Source organism: Mustela erminea, chromosome 6, assembly GCF_009829155.1.
Source record: "Mustela erminea isolate mMusErm1 chromosome 6, mMusErm1.Pri, whole genome shotgun sequence".
In the NCBI taxonomy this organism is placed as follows: Eukaryota; Metazoa; Chordata; class Mammalia; order Carnivora; family Mustelidae; genus Mustela; species Mustela erminea.
The window spans coordinates 10,208,227-10,229,668 of NC_045619.1; the positions used below are offsets into that span (position 1 = coordinate 10,208,227).

Genomic DNA, 21,442 nt, shown 5'->3' on the forward strand with positions numbered 1-21,442 from the left:
CCCTTCTCTGATGTGCTGGCAGTCCTGTAGCCCTCCTGACCCTCTCCATCGAGATCACCATGGTTCCTACACGCAATCCCTCCAGTGCAGATGAGGAAGGGGCTGTGACCTGTGTAAGGTCATTCGCCTGGCAAGTCAGGGAGCAGAACTTTACATGTCTCTTCCCCTAGACCCCTCTAGGTCACCTCAGTAGCCAAGGTCAAGTGTCTCAGAGTGAATGGAAGGTGGCCTGGGGGGAGGCGTCTGAACGTGGGTCCTATTCTGTTCACTGAGCCGGGTGTTGGTAACACACGTGTTCAGCTTGTGAGAGGATATTCTCTGCACATTTATGACTTGGGCCCCTTTCTGCAGTGCCTGTCTGCTCCAGTGGGGTGAGGCCGGCAGGCAGGCCGTGGAGGGCAGGGGAGGGGTGGCAGAACAGCTCATTATTAAATACTCCAAGCTCAGCCCATCCCTGGGCTTCTGGCCATTGGCTGGAATGCCAGTCGAAGTCCGCCCACTCCCAGGGTCAGAACATGCCACCCAGTCCTCGCCCCCCCAGGGGCTCCCCCACACCAACAAACTCTACCCAAGTCTAAGGCTAAATACTTAGTGTTTTTTCCTTAAGAAGATGGCAAGTTTTCAAGGATGTGCCAGAATGACACTTCCGACTTCTTTGCACACAGCCTCTCCTAAGAAATAGGGTTTAGCATCCAAGAGACCTAGGTTACAATTATTTTATCCCTTGCTAGCTGTGTGTCTTTGATCAGGTATCCTGACCTCTCTGAGCTTTATTCTTCTTGGCTTGGCAAGCGGGACTAACAAGAAGTCTCCTAAGCCCTCTTGTGAGGTTAGAAGTATCTATCCCTTCCTTGTATGTCTCTCATGGCACTTAGCATAGGGTCAGGCACTAGGTTACTGGGGACTGTCCTAGCAATGGCCTGAGTTGCCACTCAGGACCTGAACTGTGCCTCTACAAAGCAGGGCAGGGCTTCTGTGCCAAATCGTCTCTTTGGCTCCTGCCTAATTTGGCCTAATTTACAATGGCTGAGATAGGAGTCAGATGGAGTTCCGTGGCCTTAGGCAGCCCAAGTTCTAGGCCTGGCTCTACTGCAGGGGCTACTAGGCCCAGAAGAGCTGGAAGCTCAGATGTGGGCCTGTCCCCTGTCTGTGTACCCAGGGGCTGAGCTGGCTGAACTCCCAGGGCCCTTCCAGCTTGGACATTCCAAAACCCTGCGAAAGAAGATGAGCAGCGGCCAGTTCTGGGTGGGGCCCATCATCTCTGCCCTCCAGAGACCCTGGGTGGGGAGGCTGAGAAGGGTCACTGGCAGGGTGCCAGGCCTTGTGTGATCCTGGAGCACAGCCAGCCGCCGACTGGCGAGCAGGCAGCAGGAACGGAAGGCTGTGGGCTGGAGGGAATAAAACATGTGGGTAGGAAACACAATGAGATTCCCTTTGGCTCTGAGCCCTCCCAGGCATGCGGGCTGCACGCAGGCCGAGCCACGGGCGCATGCAGGACAGGGGAGGGGAGCCGTCCCCTCCCGGGCTGAGTGGGCAGGAAGCCAGTTCCAGCTCCCAGACTCCATCCAGCCTGGCAGCTGAAAGGGCAGAGCCAGCGAGAGGCCGCTGTCCCTCCTCGTTCTAAGGATGGACGCATTAGACAAAGGGAAGGGTTACTGGCTGAGCTCTGTCAGGGACCCTACATGTCTCGACCTCCCTGACCCTGTTGTCCACCCTGGAAAGAATCGTCATTGTCCCTCATGCCCATTCCACAGATGTGGCTCCTGAGGCCAGAGGAAGCTCTGGATCGACCAATGGAGCCCCAGGCTGGTCCTCTGAGGCCCACTTCTGTGGGGAGGGAGAGGCTCCTGCATGGCTGAGGCCTTGGGAATCCGCAGTCTCAGGACAGTTGATCTCTTGGAGCCCTTCCATCCCAGACTCAGCCAGCGTCGTCAAGAGGGGAGAGGGCCCAGGGCCTCTCGATGACACATGGGGATGAGGGGCGAGGAGGTCTCTAGTCCTGAGGCCCTGTAGGCCTGTGGACTGTTCTAGCAGGCTGAGATGACCACAGCCTCTGCCTTCCCACGTCCTCAGCCCAAGGCCCTCTGGGACTGAACGAGAAACCCCCGCCCTCACGGTGCCCACTCTGGGCCCCCCTGGCCCCCCTCCACTCAGAGGCCAGGCTATCCAGAGGCGTGGATAAGCCGTGGAAGCAGCTCAGCCTGCTGGGCTGCCCCCAGGGGCCTACTGGGGCCCCGAAGCTGCCCAGGCCACCCCCTCCACTCTCGCTGCAGCCCTCCTACCTCTCCAGGCTCGTCCAAGATCGACATCCATCCCTTCTTGAAGTTGAGCAGATCGGGCTGTGGGAAGATGAGCAGGCAGGTGATTTAGGGCTGGTGGAGAGCCAACCAGAACTGGGGAGGAGTGGGCACTCATCTTGCCCCCCAGAGAGACCAGGAGATGGGGGCGCTGAGGACCCAGGTAACCCCCAATTCCAGGTAGGCTCTCAGCCACTGAGGCAGACCTGGCCCCTTTCCCCAACGGTCTCTGAGAGCCAAGAGGGCAGGCAAGGTGAAATCCACCGTAGATGTCCAGGCTCCCCCTGCAACCAGCCTACCTCCTCACCGAACAGTGAGAGACAGAGTGGCTCTGCCTACAGACGCCAGAGAGCACTGAGAACAGCCTGGACCAGAAGGGCCAAGCCAACTGTCCAGCTGCCCTCACTGAAGAGGCCGGGAGGCCCACGAGGAAAACGCCTTCGTGTGTTCATCCCTCACTCACTGACTCTCCCGTGTTCTGACCAGCCTGCCCTTTCCATGCCTCCTGGAGACCCTGAAAGATGGGAGTCAGGCCCAGGCTAGGGTCAGAGATCCTCTGGTGCCCTCCAGATCTCTGGAAGGACCAGGAAGGTGGTACCTCAGTCCTAGCAAGCCCCACCTGGTGGGTGCTGCCCAGCGGGATGCGGGCCCGGGGTCTGGGGGCTCCCAGCTGCAGCATGTTCCACAGAGGGCTGTGGGCTAGGTACCCCCTTTTCTCCCCCCCACACCCAGGGCCTAGATGAAGCAGCCACTCATCCAGGCATTTTCTCTGGCCACGCCCATCTGATGGGCTCCAGCCACCAGACCCTCCTGGCCCAGGCGCAGACTTCTGTAGGTCCTGGTCCCCTCAGCAGAGTGTCAGCCCCTGCTCCCTGGCAGGGCGGAGAGTGGGGCGGGCCAGGCTGCAGGGCAGGAAGGAGGCGGCCACCTGTTGCCATGGCCGTGAGCCCACCTATCAGCACCGGCATCATGGCCTCACCAGGCCAAGGTGTCTGGTTGCTGGTTGCGTGGAAGGAGCCTGCAGCGGGGCTCAGTGGGGTGGGCAGCAGAGACAGCAGCTGGTAACCGGAGCCACCTGACTTGGCTACCTCCCCTGACCCGCCTTCCTCCCCATTCTCCTCTTCTGCAGGTGGAGGAAGTGGCCCACGAGGGGCTTGTGCCAGCAGCCTGGACATCCAGAGCCATCCGGAGCCATCCAGAGCCCGAGCTGTGGGGCCAGAGCCCTTGGATCTCCGCAGGCCCGCATCCCCACCCCTGCAGGGCAGCCCCTCCCCGCCTACCTGTATGAGGGAGGGGACCCGGGCTCTGCTCTCAAGAGCTGGGAAACCCTGGGGCTGTGTTCGTCCTGTCTCTTTCCATCTGCCCTTACCCTGCTCCCCACCAGTGCCAGAGGCTGCTTAGGACAGTCCCAAACTAAGACCGAAGACTGGCAGCTACACTCGGGGCCACCAAATCACCTGGGTGACCTCCATTCAGATGGGGACCTCCAGTGACCCCAAGGCTGGCATGCTGTGACTGGGTGTCAGCAAAAGTCTGCTGAATAAATATTACCCTCCTTTACCTTCCTGGTCTCAACCCCTGTGCTGGTCCAGGGGAAAGCTCCTGGGAAGGGACCAGTGGACCACCCAGCCCATCAGACTGGGCCAGGGTTGGGAGGTTGGCCATAAGCTTCCAGGAGAGAGCAACTAGGATGACAGGCTGGGACCCCAAGCGCTGCCTGGAAAGCAGAGGGTGGGGCGGACATCACATCTCCTCCCTGACCCCCCGCTATCTAACACAGCACATATTGGGGGGCAGGTCCTGCACTCCCCCAAGCTTTGTGAGAGGGCTGAATGAGCTACACATGGAGAAGCTCAGTGACCTTCTGGAAGCTGCTCACCACCCCGGGTGCTAGAAAGCACACTGACCTCAGGAGGGGGAGGAGGCTGCCAACATGAGTTTTTAAATCCACTGACAGGGAAGGTCCTGCAGTAACCTGGGAACCCCTGTCCAGGGTCAACAGGTCTGCCAGCCTAGACCTCTCCTGCTGTCCCTTCCCACATGGCCTCTAGGGCCCAGCCACCCTTCCTCCACCTGAGAAAGCTCACCTGCCCTTTGTCCCTCCAGGGGTACCGACCAGCTCTCTCCTCCTTTGGGTCATGGCCACGGCCACAGGTCAGCACAGCCTCCCACCTGCCTGGATCACTGACACGGACCCCTCTAAACACAAGCTTGGCGGGCAGACCCCCTCAAAAATGCCTAAGTGTCACAAGTCTGCTTCAAACCTCCAGGGGGCTGCAAAACGAGGTCTGGCTGCCTGACAGCGCACAAACTTCAGCTCACCCGTCCAGCCGGCATCCCCCTTGCACAGGGAACCCCATCTTTATATCGTCACCACATATGCTCTCTGATCGGCAACACATCAGGACTCCAGGCCCTCCACACCAGCCCATGTCCTCTGCTGAAATACCAGGCTTCCTCCTCCACCCGGGACCAGGCAAACCCCTACTCGTGCCTTAAGACCCAGCTTAACTGCCACTTCCGTGGCCCCTTTCCCAGTACACACCACACACCATGCCAGAAAGTGCCCTCCTGCAGCCTCTGCTGTGTTTGTGATGGTCTCGAAGCCATTCACTTATCCCTCGCAGGCCAGAATAGGAGCAACTCACCGTTAGGGACATGCCTGTTCACCCTCCAGTCTAAGGGAATGTTTGTTGAAAAACATTTTTTTTTTTTAAAGCACCGGGCACTGTTTGAGGCCAGGAAATCAGCTGCGAAGGGGAGATGTGGCCCCTGCCCTGGTGGAACTCAGGAAACAGACAGACAATAAACAAGTGGACAGGTATATAATTTGATGCCAGGCAGTGGCTAAGGCAGGAGGCTCCAAGGGCAGGGTTGCACTGGGCGAAAGCTAAAGGAGGTGGGGCAGATCTGGACTCCAGGCCTGGCTTTACCCATTCACGGCAACTTTACCACATGCTCCCTACAGATCTCTGAGCTCAGGGCTGGGGGTCAGGAGAGAGGGAAAGGGTGTGAAGAAGACACAGGAGGGACACCAGGCTGGGGCAGGCTCAGGCATGAAGGCAGCCATGATGAACCCAGCAAACGCTGTCAGCAGAGATCATGAGCCATCTCTCTGCTCCAAAACTTTTCTTGGCTCCCCAGTGCCCCTGATCAAAGCCCAAACTGCTTCTCCTGGCCTTTGAAGCCCTCCTTTCCAGGCCCCTTTTCTATGTTCTCACCTTTCCCCAAACACAACCAAGGTGTCTGTCTACACTCTTCCCTCCCCCAGTCCATTTCCATCTGACAAAATCCTCCAATCACGGGAGGGTGTCTTCCTTTGGAAGCCCCCTCCCACCGCAGGGATATGCTGTCCCTCCAAGTACCCCCCACAGGCGGCCTGAAGCAGCCCCCTCACCATGCGCTTCCCCTTGAAAGGCAACAGTACATTTCTATCTAGCCCCAGAAAGAAAACTGGGGCTATCTAACTGGTTATGTCACCCGGGCAAGTTACTTCCCCTCTCTATACCTCAGCGTTCTCATCTGTTAGATGGGAAGTTAAAATCATCGACCTTAAAGGATCAACTCTGGTAACATGAAAGCACCCACTTCAGGGTCTGGCAGGCACCCCGCAGTAAATGCAAACATCCTTCCCAGGGCCTGGGGGCCTGAGGGTGGGTGGCCAGGACACTGACTCAGCGCCTCCCCCCACATCCCTCTCTGCTCACTGACCAAAGGGAGGCTGCTGACTACAGGAAGAGCCAGCAGGGAGGTGGCAGGATGTGCGGAGGCCGAGGAAGTCCAAGCAGCGGCCAGGTCATCACACTCACAGGGGCAGGGGCCCTTAGGGCCAACCCTCAGCAGCCCAGCCCACTTCTTGTCAGGGTCTCCACTAGCCGAGGAAAGGGGAGGTGCGCATGCGCAAACACACCCAGCTCCACTCCATCACCCCACCCGTCCAGGCTGTCAGAGCCTCCCTAAGGCGCTAGCCAGAAACCAAAAGCAGCCCCGCCCCTCCCTTCCAGAACATCATGGTCAAGGGGCCAGACTGACCTGGAAAGAGGCTACTCCTTCCTTTACGCTCAGGGTAACCCAGGGCAACACCACCCCTCATCCCTCATGCCTCAATTTACCCAAATGTGAAATGGGAATAATGGTGAACTAGGCTGTGGGGCCCGATGTGATCATTAAGGTACAGGTAGTGACTTGGGTAATGTCCATCCCCAAGAGAAAGGCGAATCTCTGCCATCGTGTCCCCCACGTCGCTCGTGGACTTGCCCCATCCAAGGCCCCAGCGCCCCTTCAAAAATCCCAGCATGGGCTCCCGGACGGGGCGCAAAGAGGCGGCTCCTTCTCACCCACCCAACCTCGGGCCAGCGCCCACACGGGTAGGCAGCCCTCCCAGACCTCGAATGGTTCTGTGCGACCCATTCGAGCCGGGGAGCGCCTCTCTCCAGCCCCGGACGAGACCCCAGACCCAAACCAGGCCCATCCTCGTTCCCTCCCACTGCCTGGAGCCTTGGGAGTCCCTACCGGTCCGGCAGTTCGGGAGAACGCAAGGGAGCTGGAGGGGAGGTGGGAAACGGCCATCCCAAATTGCCCGCGACTGGTCCAGCTAAAGTTGCGGTGGGGCGGGGGGGCGGGGGGTCGGAAGGGGCTGCCCAGGACAGAGAGTTCCCACTGCGTCGAGGTCGCCCTGGCTCCTCGCCCGGAAAGGTGAGGAAGAAATTGGGGGTTAGTTGAGGCAGGTCGGCCGGCCTGTGCTGCTGGGGTCGCCCTGTCTTCCGGCCGAGACCTCCTCTCGCCTCCGGGAAGTGAAGGGGGTGTCCCGGAGGGGAACGGCTCGGCTCTGGCTCGGGCCGTCGCTCTCCGCCCGGCCTGGGGCGCAGATGGGCTGCCCCGCGGGGGCACTCACCGTCATGGCGGCGCCCCGGGGCGGCGGGAGCAGGAGGCAGGAAGGTGGTAAGGGCTCTCGGGCCGGGCCCAGCAGCGCGGGAATCCCGCCGCCGCCGCCGCCGCCGCCGCCGCCCCTCTCGGCCGCCCGCCGCCGCTCCTCCGGCCCTTCCCTTCCCCGGCGCTGCCCCGGCCCCTTCCATCCGCCCATAAAACTTTTTTTTTTTTCAAACTTCCTGGGAGGACCTGGGAGGGCCAATGGGCGGCGAGAAAGCCAGGACAAACAGCGGCGGGGGCCGCGGGCAGACCAATGGGAGCGCGGGCCGGCCCGGAGGCGGGGCCTGCCGCGACGGGACGGGCGCGCGAGGGCGGTCCGGGCGGGCGGATGGGGGCGGAGGGGGCGGAGGGAGCGGGGGGCCGGACTCCGGCCGCCGGCGCGCAGGGAGGAAGGAAGGACTCAACGTGCAGGTGACTCGGCCCGGCCCGGGCGCTGGAGTGCCGGGCGGGGGCAGCCGGGTGTGGCAACCAGTCGCCCTGTTTTGGCTCCCGCGAGCCGCCGGACGGAGCGATGGGTCCACTAACGGCTCGGCCCCTCGGTTTGACGGAGACGTGGGCAGTGCACCCAGTCCTAACAGCTCAGCGGGTCCCCCTCGCCCAGCCCCGCTCGTTACCTGTGTCACCTAGTTTCTGCCTCACCAAAGACCTGACAGGGAGGTGTCCCCGTCCCCATTTTAGTAATGAGAAAAGAGAGGCTCAGAGAGGTGGGCCGACTTGCCCAAGGTCACAGTAAGAAGAGACGGGATTCCTAGCACGTAATCTAAGCACAAAGTGACTTCTGGAACGGTAGGGCATTCCCCAAATGGCTCCTCCTCCCAAGCCGGTCTTTCTGGGCTTAAGAACCCGGTTTTGGGTTCTTGGATGTGGGCTACACCCGTTTCTCACATTCCCAGCACTTGGCAGGTTGTAAGAGGCCTTTTGCCTGCAGGAGCTCCTCTGAGCCTTGCAGCGGTGGAATTTGTTGAATTGTGATTCAAACCCTGTGTTACCTTCAGCAGGGTACTCGGCCTCTCTGGGCCTCAACTTCACCCTCTGTAAAAGGGAATAATGCTCTTTTGTCGTGATGTTCCTGTAAGGATGAAGTGTTAATTTAAGTAAAGCGCCTAGAACAACCCCTTTAGCCCTAGTTAGCTAACGTTTGGGGGCGGGGTACAGGAGAGCTTGGAATAATTGCCCTTTAAATTTTCTTCCATCTCAGTTTGGAGTTCAAAAATTATTGCTGTCATGACTATACTTACTCTCGGGGCGCCTGGGAGGCTCAGTCGTTAAGCATCTGCCTTGGGCTCAGGTCATGATCCCAGATGGGATCCAGCCCTGCATCAGCCTCCCTGCTCTGCAGGAAACCTGCTTCTCCCTCTCCCACTCCCCCTGCCTGTGTTCCCTCTCTTGCTGCGTTTCTCTCTGTCAAATAAATAAATAAAATCTTTTAAAAACCCACAAAACTCGAATTACTCTCCCTACTTCACAGATAAAGAAACAGAGGCTCAGGGAGCTGAAGTTTTTTCCCTGCATTTCCCTCTGGGTGCCTCTCCTCCACCCTTAAGGAATGAGGCTGAAAACCAGCCTATCTTCCTTTAGACACGCCTTTCTGCCTCCACATGCTGAGTCTTCCCACTCTGCCCCTGTACCTCACTCAGGCGTCTGGTCCTTGGTAGAGTGAATGAATAAACAGAAGACCTCCCCAGCCACCAGCACTCTGGCCCAGTGGCCCCTGATAGCACCAGCCTCCTTGCTGCTTTCCTGGCCTCTGGGACTCCTCTTGTAGTACCCTCAACCCAGCGATTGTCAGATCACTTCCCTGCTCCAAGTTCAACACCTCCCGGGTGCTAGTAGATCAGCTCTGCCTACTTGTGCCAAGCAGTCAGCGTCCATCATAATCGGACCCTTACCTGTTGTCTTCCATTATTATACACACATATTGTACATGCCAGGGACACAGAACATGGAGCCACTGGTAATTCTCAGAATAAGTCAGGTCCTTTGTACCTCGGATGGGACTACACGATGCATTCCCCACCGGGTCTGGAACACTTCTCTTCCTGTCCTCTGTGCCCCAACACACACATACACTCTCCCTCTCTCTCCTGCCCCTCCCTTCCGTCTCTCCAAATGTTTGTTTGCTCAGAAAATGACTCCTCACCCTCCAGGTCTCAGTCTAAAGGAAGCCGAAGTGCCTCCAGCACAGAGACTCTCCTGGTCCGGTGCTCCCTGCTAGTCTGTATATCCGGCCACTAAAGGGATGACCACGCTGTGTTCTTACCAGTTCCGCGTCAGTGTCCTCATCACACTGAGCTTCTCGTGGGCAGAGACAAGAGTGTTTTTGCCACTATCTTGGAGACCAGCCCAGGGCCTCAGCCCACAGTAGGTCCTCAGTAAACAGAGGTCCGATGAAGGCATGCACAAACGAAGGAATGACTCCCTTGCCACAGCTTGTCCTGTTCAGACAGAGATGGCACAGACCCGGGGACCCAGGGCCACCACCAAGCTGCAGGGTTATCCATCTCCAACTGTTACTCGATTGAGGATAACACCGTGAGGCTCAGAGAGGGTGATGATGGCTCAAAGCCATACACGTTAGGGACAGAGACAGAACTCAAGCCTGGGCTTCCTGGCTCTTGACCTGGGACCGATTTCACTCTCCAACCCAAGAGATGTTTGAAGCCGCTCTAAGGAACTGTCTGGGAGTCCCTGCTGGCAGTTCCATCCCATCGCTCCTGACTGTTCTCTCTCCCAGATGAGAAACCGGCTGCCAACTCATGAGCCTCCGTAGCCACATCTGTGTAATGGGGAAAATCCGTGAAGATTCTCAGGGCTGCAAGCAGCTCGGAAGAGAGCAGGAAGCACGGAGATGGGAGGGCTCTGCGGTCAAGGCGAGCAGGGACCGAATCTCAGCTCTGCCCCCGTGTGACCTAGAACAAACGGTCTCTCTCCTCACTGAGCTTCATGTTCTCATCTGTAAAATGGACAGTGTGCACCGTACTTAGCGTGCCTGGTGCTGAGGAGTCCACGCGATCCGGCATGACCACGGCATGTCACATACGGGACACAGAACTGAGCACAGAGGCACCCAATACATGCTGGTTATCATCTCACCCAGGGCTTGAAGGTCCCACCGTGCCCGGCTAACATGTTTGTCTGATCACCAAAAGCCGCATAGAGGCAATCATGCAGTGGCTGGGAAAGGTAGTGTTTGGACATGCCCCCCCACCCATCTCTGTGCATCCGGATCTCCCTGAGCTCTCTCTGCAGCCTTGAGAGTCGCTATCGACTTTTCCCCATTACGCAGATGTGGCCACTGAGGCTTGGGGTGGTTCGCGGCAGGCATCCTCTCATCTAGGAAGGAGGAAAATCAGCAAGAGGCTGGCTCCTCTAAGCCCTAGCAATGCAACGCCAGCCAGTCAGCTCACCTCCGTGAGCCTCCGTGCCATCATCTGCAAAATGGGTGTCCTGTCCCTAAGGTGCCCAGCCTAGTGCCAGACCCAGAGCCAACGAGAGTACAAGAGTCGGCCTGTCACTAAGAGAAGAGAGAGCCCTCGAGCCTGCCAGTGGTCCCTGGGGAGGCCAGGCCGCTTGTCTCTGCTGTGAAGGGGGCAGGAGGGAGTGGGTCACAGCTGCCTCGCCTCCCCGCCCTTGAGGAAACCCTGAACCAGAGGCCCGAGTGTTTACAGGCCTCTCAGGGCAGCGGGTAGCTTACGTAATGCCAGATGTTTGTGAAACAGGCTGGGGCCCAGGTCTGAGACACACTTTGCAATCCCAGAGCCCCCCGCAGGCCACCCCTCTCTCCGTTCCTCCCTCAGCCTGGCTCCCCTGGGCCCAGGTGCTGACTGGGAGCTTTCAGCTGTGTGTTCAATCCCACCTGACCCCGAAAACCAAAAACAGCCCCAGTCCTGTCCAGGAAGTGGGAAATCGCAGTCACTCGTAGAGACCACGGGGGCCTTAGGACTCTGCTTCCATCTCTCCTTGCTGGCGTAGGCGCCTCCAACCCCCCACCCCCCACTCTCCCTCTCTTGACGCCAACGTCCTTTCTCCCCTCCCACTCTCTCCCGCCCTCATCCCTCCCACCCCACTGGAGCCAGCCTACCCTTTGCCACCTGAGGACCCCCAGGGACAGCAGGAACGGATTGAACAGCGTGGGACGGTCCCCGGGCATCCGCCATGAGGTCACCAGTCGGCCCTTGAGTGGGCTCCCAGCCTTGCCCTCCGCTGGCCTCTTGTCTGCCTGTCAAACAGGGTCCAGTGTTGGCCCCCCAGGTCCTTTTGGTGGGATGGGGGGCAGGTCCCTGAGTACAGTCTCCCCTGCCTATTCTGCCACGCCCACCTCAAAGGCCCAGGGCCCCCATCTTTCTCGTCTCACAGAGCTGCCAAGGAAAGAGCCTGTTAACTCATTCACACTACGGGGTGTTCGCCTGATAGGGTTCTTGGGGCTCAGCGCCTTTGGACACATGCCCTTCACCCTAAAGTCAGACCACCGGTGTCCAGTCGGAGGGGCGTGCAGACCCCTGCCATGTGTTCAGCCTGCATAGGGTTTTCAGATTATTTTGCGTTAGGTTCCAATGTTAAAGAATCAGGAGATTAACATATAATTGCATAGTTCCAGCTTCTCTTGAAATACCTAAAGACGTGGGAACTCCGGGTCCATCTTCCCCACGGTAACCAAAAGGTCACACAAGTACCCCCCCATCTGCCTTCCTCTCTCCCCCAGGAAAGGAATGAGTCACAGACTTTTGCAACCACCCCTGGCAGGCCCCCCAAATGCGGCCCCTTTGCAGACATCCTTGGGGAGACAGGCCACAGAGAAGCAGAGGCGCAGCTTACTGGCAGAGAGGAAGGACAGAGTCCAGGTATCCCCACTTTTCAGAAGCAAGAGATCATCTGGCAATGGGACCTAAAGCATCAGAGCACAGGCCCAGGATGGCTTTGGGGGAGGGGCTGCTCCCCCACCTTGCCACCACATTCCCCCCGCACAGCTCTGGCCACTGGACCAGGAGCTCCATGCATCCAGTTGGCTCCTGGCCCACACCCAGGCATACAGAAGGTGCTGGTTAAGTGTACGTGGATGAATGAATAAATGGATGAACGAATGAGCGAACAAGTCAGGCATCGGCTCTGTCCAGTCCTGGTTGCCTGGGGCTATACTGAGAGGTTGCCACGTTGGTGGAGATTATTGGGGGACCCCTAGATGGCTATTTCTTCCTTGTTCACCAAACTCTGGCCCCAGGAAGTATGAAGAAATAACCCAGAAAGAGGAAGAGCAAAGTTGCCGGAGCCCCTGTGAGAGCTAGAAGCACCTTTAGTGACCAGTCCTCTGTCCCCTCTCGTGTCACAGACGGGGAGACGGGCCACAAAGCCATGAAAATCTCGCTGCCATTGGGGGAGGCCACGTGAGGAATCGGGACAGAACCAGCAATCAAAGGGACTGCAGGATGGGGGTCCCGAGCTCCAGCTTCTAGCTGGAGGTCAGCCTCTGCCTCGCTCTGTGACCTGGGATGACTCGTTCCCTCATCTGCACGGGGAGGGACAGAATCCGCCCCCGCCCAGCTCTGATGAGCGCCAGGGCCAGACCAGGGGGTTCCAGGCTGCCAGACAGATGCCTCCCCCTCTCCCACCACCACCAATCAGCTTCTCCGGCGGCAGCAAGGAAACAGCGCAACAAGGGCAGGATGAGGAAAGCACAGCCCCAAGCAGTCTGTCTCCTTCGCCCTGCCTCCCACTGCTCCAGGCTGTCCGCTCTGACCTCACCTCTCTGGAGGCTGAGGGTGATGAGAACAGTCTGTTTGGCAGGTTGTGGGAGGGGCGGGGCACAGTGATGGGCTCCAGCCGCTTGCCAGGCCTCCAGGCAGGCTCGCTGGGTCCCGCCCCCTGCACACATCTCTCCCAACCGCCCCGGGCCCTGGAGACCATCCAGGCTCAGAGGACAGCAGCACCTCCTCAGCCCTCTTCAGTGGTTCTCTGGCTCCAGCTCTTGGAATCTCTACCCCTCTTCCCTGCCTGGCCAGCCCTCCAGAACCAGAAGGGCCTTGCCTTCAGTCATCATCGGGGTCAAACTGCCATTTGCCCAGAAAAGAGGAGTGACTTTTCAGGGCATCCTTGCAAGTCAAAAGCAGAACCTCAGGCCCAAAGATGGCTCTGCGACCCAGAACCTCTGGAGCCCCTCCTCTCAAGGCCCTACCAGGCACACAGATGACCCCACGGTGGAGCCAACCCTGGTCTGTACCATCCCAGAGCTCATCAGAGGACCTCAGCCCTCCAACCTGATTTCCCTTCCCTTTACCTCCCTATGAGCCCACACCCATGACCCAACTACCGAGTCTGCATGCTTCTGGTCGGTCAGTGAGTCTTGGCCTTTGCTTGGTTCTGACTCCTCGGGCTCCTCTGATTGGAACTGGAGATAAGAAAGAACACAGCTTAACCCATGTTATTCCCCAGACTGTATCCACCTTCTTATCCAACCACTCGTCATCCATCCATCCAACACCCATCTAGCATCCAACATCCATAGACCCATGTATAATCCATCCAACCAGCCAAAGTCTACCCCTATATTATCTACTCACTAACCTATTCAACATCCATCATCCTACTCATCCATCCTTCCTCCATCCATGTAGCCTTTCTCAACCCATCCAACATCCAACCATCCGTCATCTTCCAACATTCATTCATCGCCCGTCATCCATGTGCCACATTTACCCTTCCACACACCATCCATCTATTTTCTACTCACATTCATCCCTCCATCAGTTCATCATCCCATCTGTCATCTAAGCAACATCATCTATCCAACTCCCATTACCTGTTCCACCATCACCCACCCAACATTCGACCCAACAGCCCTTTCTCATGTAGTATATTTACCTATTTATCTGTCCATCACCCACTTACACAACCACTGTCCACCATTTATCCATCATCTACCCATGACCCACCCACCCTCCATTTGTTTCTTGCATGCACTCAAGGTTCATGGATTCCCTGATCAATCATCCATCGAGTTGAGCTCCTCCTTTGTGTCACGTCCTGAGCCAGGGGCCAGAAGGGCAGAGATAAAGTAGGCGCAGCTCCCGCCCCCATGCAGCCCGTCTTTCTTATGGGGGAAGTGGTAACTGAGTGTGGCCAGATGGAGGGGAGCAGAACCACTGAGCCTAGAAGGAAAGCATTACCAATGTAGAGGCGGGGTGGGTACTCAGGGAAGGTATCTCGGAGCAACGCACCTGGTCTAAGACTTGAACAATGAACGAGTGTTTGGTGACTGAAGAGGGAAGGGAAGAGCATTTTAAGCAATGGGAAAAGCCCGTGCAAAGGTAGGGAGATGAGATGGTCCCGCGGAGCTCTGCCAACAGCTCCACAAAGAGAGAGCGAATATGGGGTGGGAGGAAGGCCAGAGGGAGGTCAGGCCAAGGATTTGCAAAGAGGGGGACCAAATGGCACCCCAGCAACCTGGTAAATACCTCTGCGATGTCATTCGTGAAATGCCCTTAAATACCTGTTGCTCCCGCCCCTCCCTGGAGGCAATGGCTAACTTCCCGAGGCCTCACCACTGAGCAAATACAGGTGAAGGATCTTTCCAGTAGAGCGGGGCCAGGCAGCCGTGTCCCAGCATCCACTGCGACCGAGCACCCCTCCTCCCCGAGCTGCCTGGGGTCCATCTGCCTCCCTGATTAGCCTGACAGCCCCCCCCTTTTGGGGGGCTCCAAATTCCCCGAACTCCCTCTGGCCAAGACAGCAGGACCAAGCTGGTTCATCCCTGCAACTCTTTTGTCCATGCACTGAGTCGATTGGAGAGCCAGCAGACAAAAGCCTCGGAGAAATACAGCGGAAGGGGCTCCCGGGCGGGTCCTGTGCTCTGAGGATTTACAACATGGCAGTTAAAAACCGGGGTTTTGGACACTGGGGACAACTGATACATGCATGACCCCTAGTAAATGCTGGATGAGGCCAAGCCTTCTCTCAGGTGGAGGCATGGGAGGCATAAGGTGTGAAGCACCAGGCTCAGAACCCAGGACACCATGAACCCTCCCTGTCGTCCAGGAAGGCGGTGGCGTGGGGCGGGACATCAGGAAGTGAGGGAGTTTGGGTGATCAGGCAGAGCCTCCATACCACCCCTGCGAAGGCTAGATGGGAAGCAGCTGGTCCCATTTTACAGGGCAAGAGAAGCTCGGTGCCCCAAAGCATGTGCTGTGTTTCCAGGGAGCTGAGGCCCCGTTCTGGCCTCCGGGACCCTCCCTGGCCACCATCTTCAGGTAGAGGCTCCAGGCAATGGCAGAGGGTCCCTGCTGCTGGGGCAACGGAGGCAGGGAAGGGACCTAGTGAGCTCCCACTCTGTGCCAGGCCCTGGGCCTACCTTGCACACGTGCCCTGATTTAAACAGCAGGGCTTAGCTCTTGGCTCAACCCAATCAGCATTGGCACAACCTCTTCCCTGCGCCTAAGAGAAGCTGTAGGGGCCAGAGAGGGCTAAGTGATGCTGTCTGGACTTTGAGGAACTTTGAATAGGGCAGTGGGGGAGGGGAATTGACCACACTGGTTGCGGTCCCAGCCAGGGTCAAGTGGGAGCCACCAGAGGCCACAGGAAGCAGAGCCTGGGCAGCATGGAAAGGGGCGCGCCCTGGGCAAAGCACCTTGCTTGCCTGCCTGCCCCAGCCCTCACTAGCTGTGTGCTCTCTGGGCCTCAGGTTCCTGATCTGTGAATACACGGTGCCTTTCTCATCAGGTTGCTATGGAGATTAAATGAGGAAAATATTAGAAAACATTCAGACCCGGGCTTAGCTGGGAGCTAATGCCGCTCATCAAAGAGTGTGGGTCGTTATCACTGCTGCCCAGTTTGGGGGCTGGGAAAGTGCTGGTCAGAAGGGAGGGTTAGGGCTGAGCCTCGGAGGGTGTGCAGGAGCCAGAGGGAGGCCTTTCGAAGGATACTTGTCTGGGTGGGGCAGATTGTCAGGCTGCCCCTTGCACGGGAGATGAACTTACCTCCCACTCTGGCAAGCTGGGACCCTCTGTAGGGCTCCTGCTCCCCAGCTGGCCCATCTCTTCCAGACCAGCCATAGGTGAGGTCTCTGGTCCCCTCGTCACTCTGGTCTTTGGCCACTGGGTGGAGGTGCAGGCAGGGCTGGGCGGCTGGGCGGAGCTCCCGGGCCACTGCCCAGCGCTCTGGCTCTGTCCGTTGACCAGGGTGGACTCCTCCCAGCCATCAGGCTGGCCCTGTCGCTCTAGCTCCGGGGTGCCATTTGTGCCTGGGGAACCCACCTCTGGCCCTGAAGCCGGGGCCGGGGGACCCCCTGAAGCCGGGACCGGGGGACCCCAGTGTCCAGCTGGGTCCTTGTGGTGCAGCTGGGCCCGTAGGAGCTCCAGGAGGCCTTCCCAGTCCAACCTGGGAAGGTGGGAGGTGAGCATCGACTCCTCTATCCGGCCCCAGGCCCCTTCTCTGGGCGCCCCGAGAAGGCCCACAAGGTCCTTCCAGTCGAGCTCGGATCGCCTCTCAGGACTGTGCAGGGGTGGGCGCGTTCCCTCAGCCCCCCAGCCCATGGTAGTGGGTATCTCAGGCCTCTGGGATTTCAAGAACTCTTCTGGGCCTACCCTGGAGTTCTCTGGGGGGCTCTTAGTCTGGTGGGCACTGGGCAGCTCCTGCAGGCTGGCCCAGCCTCTGAGAGCGGGCCTGTCAGCGGCCTCCCGAAACCCATTCCCGGGGGGCTCCTCCCAGGCCTCTGCCTGCCCCCTGAGGCCAGTCGGGCCACCCTGCTGCTCCCAGCTCTCCTCGGACTCCCTGAGAGGGCCCCTCCAAGTTCCCTCTGGGGCTCTGGCAAGCCCCTGGCTGGGCTCCCCAAGTCCTTGCCAGCCCCCCAGGCCTGGGCCCTCCTGCGGGCTGCTGCACCCTCTCTCCAGACGTCTGTGAGGGCCCTGGGTTCCTGGAGGCCTCTCCTGACTCCGCCACCCCCCCAGAGTCTGTCTTGGGCCTGCCCGGCCACTTTCCAGAGGTCTCTCTGCCCGCCGCTCCCTCTCAGGGGTCCTGGCTGATGTCCTTGGGGGCAGCGAGTTCCCCTGGAGCCGCCGGTCCCCTTCAGGCCACCTCTCAGGGCTCCTGGGACGACAGGGCTCTGCTTGACTCCGCCGGGCCGGTTCTGCCTGCTTCGCAAGGGGCTTGGTTACCTGAGGATGAGGTGAGGGGCTCGGTGAGGCTCCAGGACCCTGACCGGGCAGCCCCTCTGTAGGACAGACTGGTCCTCACCAGGCCTGGGGAGAGGCAGTTTGTGTCTCCGCAGCAGCCTGGAGGACAGCAGGTCGCAAAGCACCTAGGGTCCCTGATTTCCCTCCCTAGGGGGGTCAGCTCGTTCCTTTCACCCCGTCTCCTCACTTTCAGAAAGAGATCTTTAAAATGCTGCTTACTTTCCTGCTCCCCCGCACCCCCTGGGCCAAGGTACTGATTCCGACCTGCGCTATCAGGTTCCAGGATTTTCACCACCAATACCCCACTCCACTGGGTCGGCCTTGCTCTCTAAGAGTTTCTTTAAAAATACGACTCGCCACCTTGGAAGAGAAAGCCCTTAAAGCTGGAATGACGCATCCAGAGCTTTCCCTGAAAACGCCTCAAGATAGCAGGTGCCTAAGCCCTTGAAGAAGGGCTATCTTCAAAGGACTAACGTGGGGTCCTTCTCAATTTTGCCAAGAGCTGCTGGCTCTTTGGGAGAACAGGAAGCTGGATGTCCATGATGGGAACTCTGACCCTTTCAAAAGGACCTCCCCTCCCAAGACCCCTGCCTGGTCCCTGGGGGAGAGGAGAAGCAGTGGCCCATGTCTCGGGGGTGCAGGGGCCCCGGGGCAGACTGGCAGTGCTCACCTCCCTGCTGAGGGCAGGGCTGGACTGTCTTCGGAGAAGTTGGCTCTGACCTTGGCTGGGCCGCTGCGACCGCCCCTCGTCCCGGGCCTGGAAGGCCCCCGGTGCCTCGGACTTCCTATGAGCAAACGCAGCCCCCCCTCTGAGGGACCTTGGGGCTGTCCCACTCCCAGCATCCCTGCTCCTCTACTCCCGCCCACAACAGGAGGAGATGTGGGAGACTGGGAAGCCCCACCATGACCACATCGAAGGGCCCCAAGTAAGGGATGATCCTCTCGGGTTCTCAGTTTCCCCTTCTGAAAAATGAGGATGCTCGACCACTCTAATCTATCTACCTCGGAGGGCGATGAAGTGGGGAAAAATTTAAGTACAGGTGTGTGGGGGGGCGCTTAGCCTTGGCCTCGACTACCTCCTGTCTCACTTAATACTTACTGTTTCTGACCACCACCCCACGAGCAGCCCACCACTCACCCCTAGACAAAGTTTAGACTGGACCTTTTGGGAATTAAGATTTATTGAGCATCTACTGTGTGCCAGGCACTCTGCACACATGATCGTAACAGCAAACACTAACTGAGCACTTCCTATGTTCCAGGTGCCAAGCCCTTGGCCGTCCCAGTTTGTCCATGCACCCCCTGAGGTGGGAGGGGAGATGTAGAGAGTTGCGTGCCCCCATATCCCATTCTCACTGCCCTTTTCCTGTCCACATGGTGAGTTTGGGATTTCCCAGGCTCGCCTTTCCTCCCCCTCGCTAACTAAGAGCTTTCTAGCACTTAGCCTTGAACATCGCAGGCCACCGTAGCTGCTGGTAAAAGAGCTCTGAGCAAGATCAGAAGGAAGAAACATCCTCTACATTCCCGGAAAGGCCAACGTAAACTGTCCATGCAAATGTCACTTCTAAGACGCCTGGACTCCGGGCATTGTTGCCACATCCAACCTCTAAGCTGTAAAAAGTCCCTCGTTCCAGTTCATTGTCCTGCTTACTGGGGTAGCCGTGAATCAGACCCATAGGGGCACCGGGGTGGCTCAGTGGGCTAAGCATCTGCCTTCGGCCAGGTCAAGATCTCGGGGTCCTGGGATGGAGCCCCGCATCGGGCTCTGCGCTCAGCGGGGAGTCCGCTTCTCCCTCTCCCTCTGCATCTCCCCCTGCTCATGCTCGCTCACTCTCGATCTCACATAAATAAATAAAATATTTTTTAAAATATCAAGTTTTTCTTTTGAGTTCTGAGCAGAAGACTCACAAGAAACCAAATTTCTCTCCCCTGGAGTTAGGGCTTCTGTGTTTGAGTGCTGCCTGATCCGCTTCCATTTTTGATCTATCTGAGACCAGGGGGGTTCCTTGCTCTGGGAGATCTGAGGCCTCAGAGGGAGTTTTCCCCAGAACCAGATGTTGGAGGCTCCACAAAGCGAAAGCCCCAAACGTGACTCGGCTGGGGAGGAGAATAGAGAAAAGCACTCGGTGCAGGGCGGACAGGAGCATGGGTGATCTTTTGCGTGGAAGCACTCTCCGTATAAACCCCAGCTTGCCCAACCCTCATCCCTTCTGAGAAGTTTCCCCTATGTGGAATCAAGAAAGGATTCAAGAACATTCTGAGAAGCCAAAGGAGAAGCCCGTCCCCTTGGGCTGCCTCTTCCTCAGTGTTGGTGTGGCAAAGGAAACATGTTTCCTCTGGAGGTTTGGATGGTCTCTACTCTACTTAGAGGGGGTATTAAAAAACAGAAGGCAGGGTGCCTGGGTGGCTCAGTGGGTTAAAGCCTCTGCCTTTGGCTCAGGTCATGATCTCAGGGTCCTGGGATCGAGGCCCGCATCGGGCTCTCTGCTCAGTGGGGAGCCTGCCTCCCCCTCTCTCTCTATCTGCCTCTCTGCCTACTTGAGATTTCTGTCTGTCAAATAAATAAATAAAATCTTTTAAAAAGAACAAAAGTCATCAAGTTTAGCAAATTCCATGAAGGCTCTGTTTTAAATTCAAGAAATTACTAAGTATTTAAATGATGCTAAGATAAGGGGTTCCAAAGGCATCTAGGGGAGAAAAATGCAGCCTCAAGCCAAAACGCCTAATGCTTTAATGTGATAGCCCATTAAGAGAAATTTTCCAGGCTCAGTTACGCAATGCTTAGACAGAGTAGATGCTCAATAAACACATGTTGAATTGATATATAGGAGAACATAAAAGCATGGTCCTCTAGCCACCCACTCAAAACTTTCAGTCCCTTACAGATATTTAAATAGGTTTTAAAATTTTATCTTCAGACAGAAAATGTTTTTCTATTTGGAAAAAGTGCCATACATGAGAAAAAAAAACTTTAAGTCTTCAGTAGAGTTATAAAGCCTTGGTTAAAAAGTAGATAGTTTACTTCACCAAAATGTAGACATGAAATATATGCAATTTTTCTTGTCTATCAATTATACTACCATAAAGCTTTAAAAAGGTAAACAACTTTAAAAAGAGTAAAATAAAATGAATATAAGTACCTATGGAAAAATAATTAAGTGGCTAACAAGATTATAAACATATTCCTGACTTCTATTATAAATGCTTTCTCTCTCTCAAAGTTATCCCCATAAGAAAAAAAAAAAAAAGAAGAAGAAGAAAATATAACTGTGGTTTAAAGACCTTTAGTGTCCCCGCTGAATTAGCAGATAAAATCGAAGTTAAGCAAATTGATATTGGACCAAAAATAGTAATCATAAAAGACAAAAGAAATGGGGGTTTTTAGGGAAGTTCAATATTCTGTGTAACAGCATAACAGTAGATACATGTCATTATACATTTGTCCAAACACACAGAATGTGCCCCGTCAGAAGGGAGTCCTGCTGTAAAGTACGGACTGTGGGTAATAATGACGTGTCAATGTAGGTTCAGGGTTTATAACAAACGCTCCACTCTGGCGGGGGCTGTTGTAGTCAGGGTTGGGGAGAGGGATGCTGCATGTACAGGTGGGGTAGGGGCTGAATGGGAAATCTCTGTACTTTCGACTCAATTTTGCTATGAACCTAAAGCTGCCCTAAGAAAATTCAAATGTGTGTGTGTGCACGACAGCCAAACTATGGAATGAACCCAGATGTCCATCAACAGATGAATGGATAAAGAAGATGTGGTAGATACGTACAAAGGAATACTACGTAGCCATCAAAAAACAACGAAATCTTGCCATTTGCAACGTGGATGGAACGAGAGGGTATTGTGCTGAGCGAAGTCAGTCAATCAGAGAAAGACAATTATCATATGATCTCTCTGATATGAGGAATTTGAGAGGCAGGGTGGAGGGTCATGGCAGGTAAGGAGGGAAAAAAATGAAACAAGATGGAACAAGGGAGGGAGACAAACCATAAGAGACTCTTAATCTCAGGAAACAAACTGAGGGTTGCTGGAGGCAGGGCGGTAGGG

The 21,442-nt window shown here is 56.8% G+C and overlaps 1 protein-coding gene across 3 annotated transcripts in view; it reads right to left on the minus strand.

Moving 5' to 3' along the window:
* Window positions 1-21,442, minus strand: part of TRIOBP (TRIO and F-actin binding protein) — a 51,875-nt gene that overhangs the window by 15,067 nt on the left and 15,366 nt on the right. Inside the window, exons 6-10 of one of the 3 annotated variants that reach the window (XM_032346332.1) lie at window positions 18,057-18,171; window positions 16,193-17,368; window positions 13,531-13,608; window positions 11,308-11,445; window positions 2,283-2,339 (exon numbers count right to left, since the gene is read on the minus strand). In XM_032346332.1, coding sequence (XP_032202223.1) covers window positions 2,283-2,339; window positions 11,308-11,445; window positions 13,531-13,608; window positions 16,193-17,368; window positions 18,057-18,171 — 1,564 coding nt within the window. Of the gene's footprint in view, window positions 1-2,282; window positions 2,340-7,191; window positions 7,396-9,115; window positions 9,262-11,307; window positions 11,446-13,530; window positions 13,609-16,192; window positions 17,369-18,056; window positions 18,172-21,442 lie in introns of those variants that run through there. The other 2 variants (XM_032346331.1, XM_032346330.1) reach the window with 2 other exon arrangements.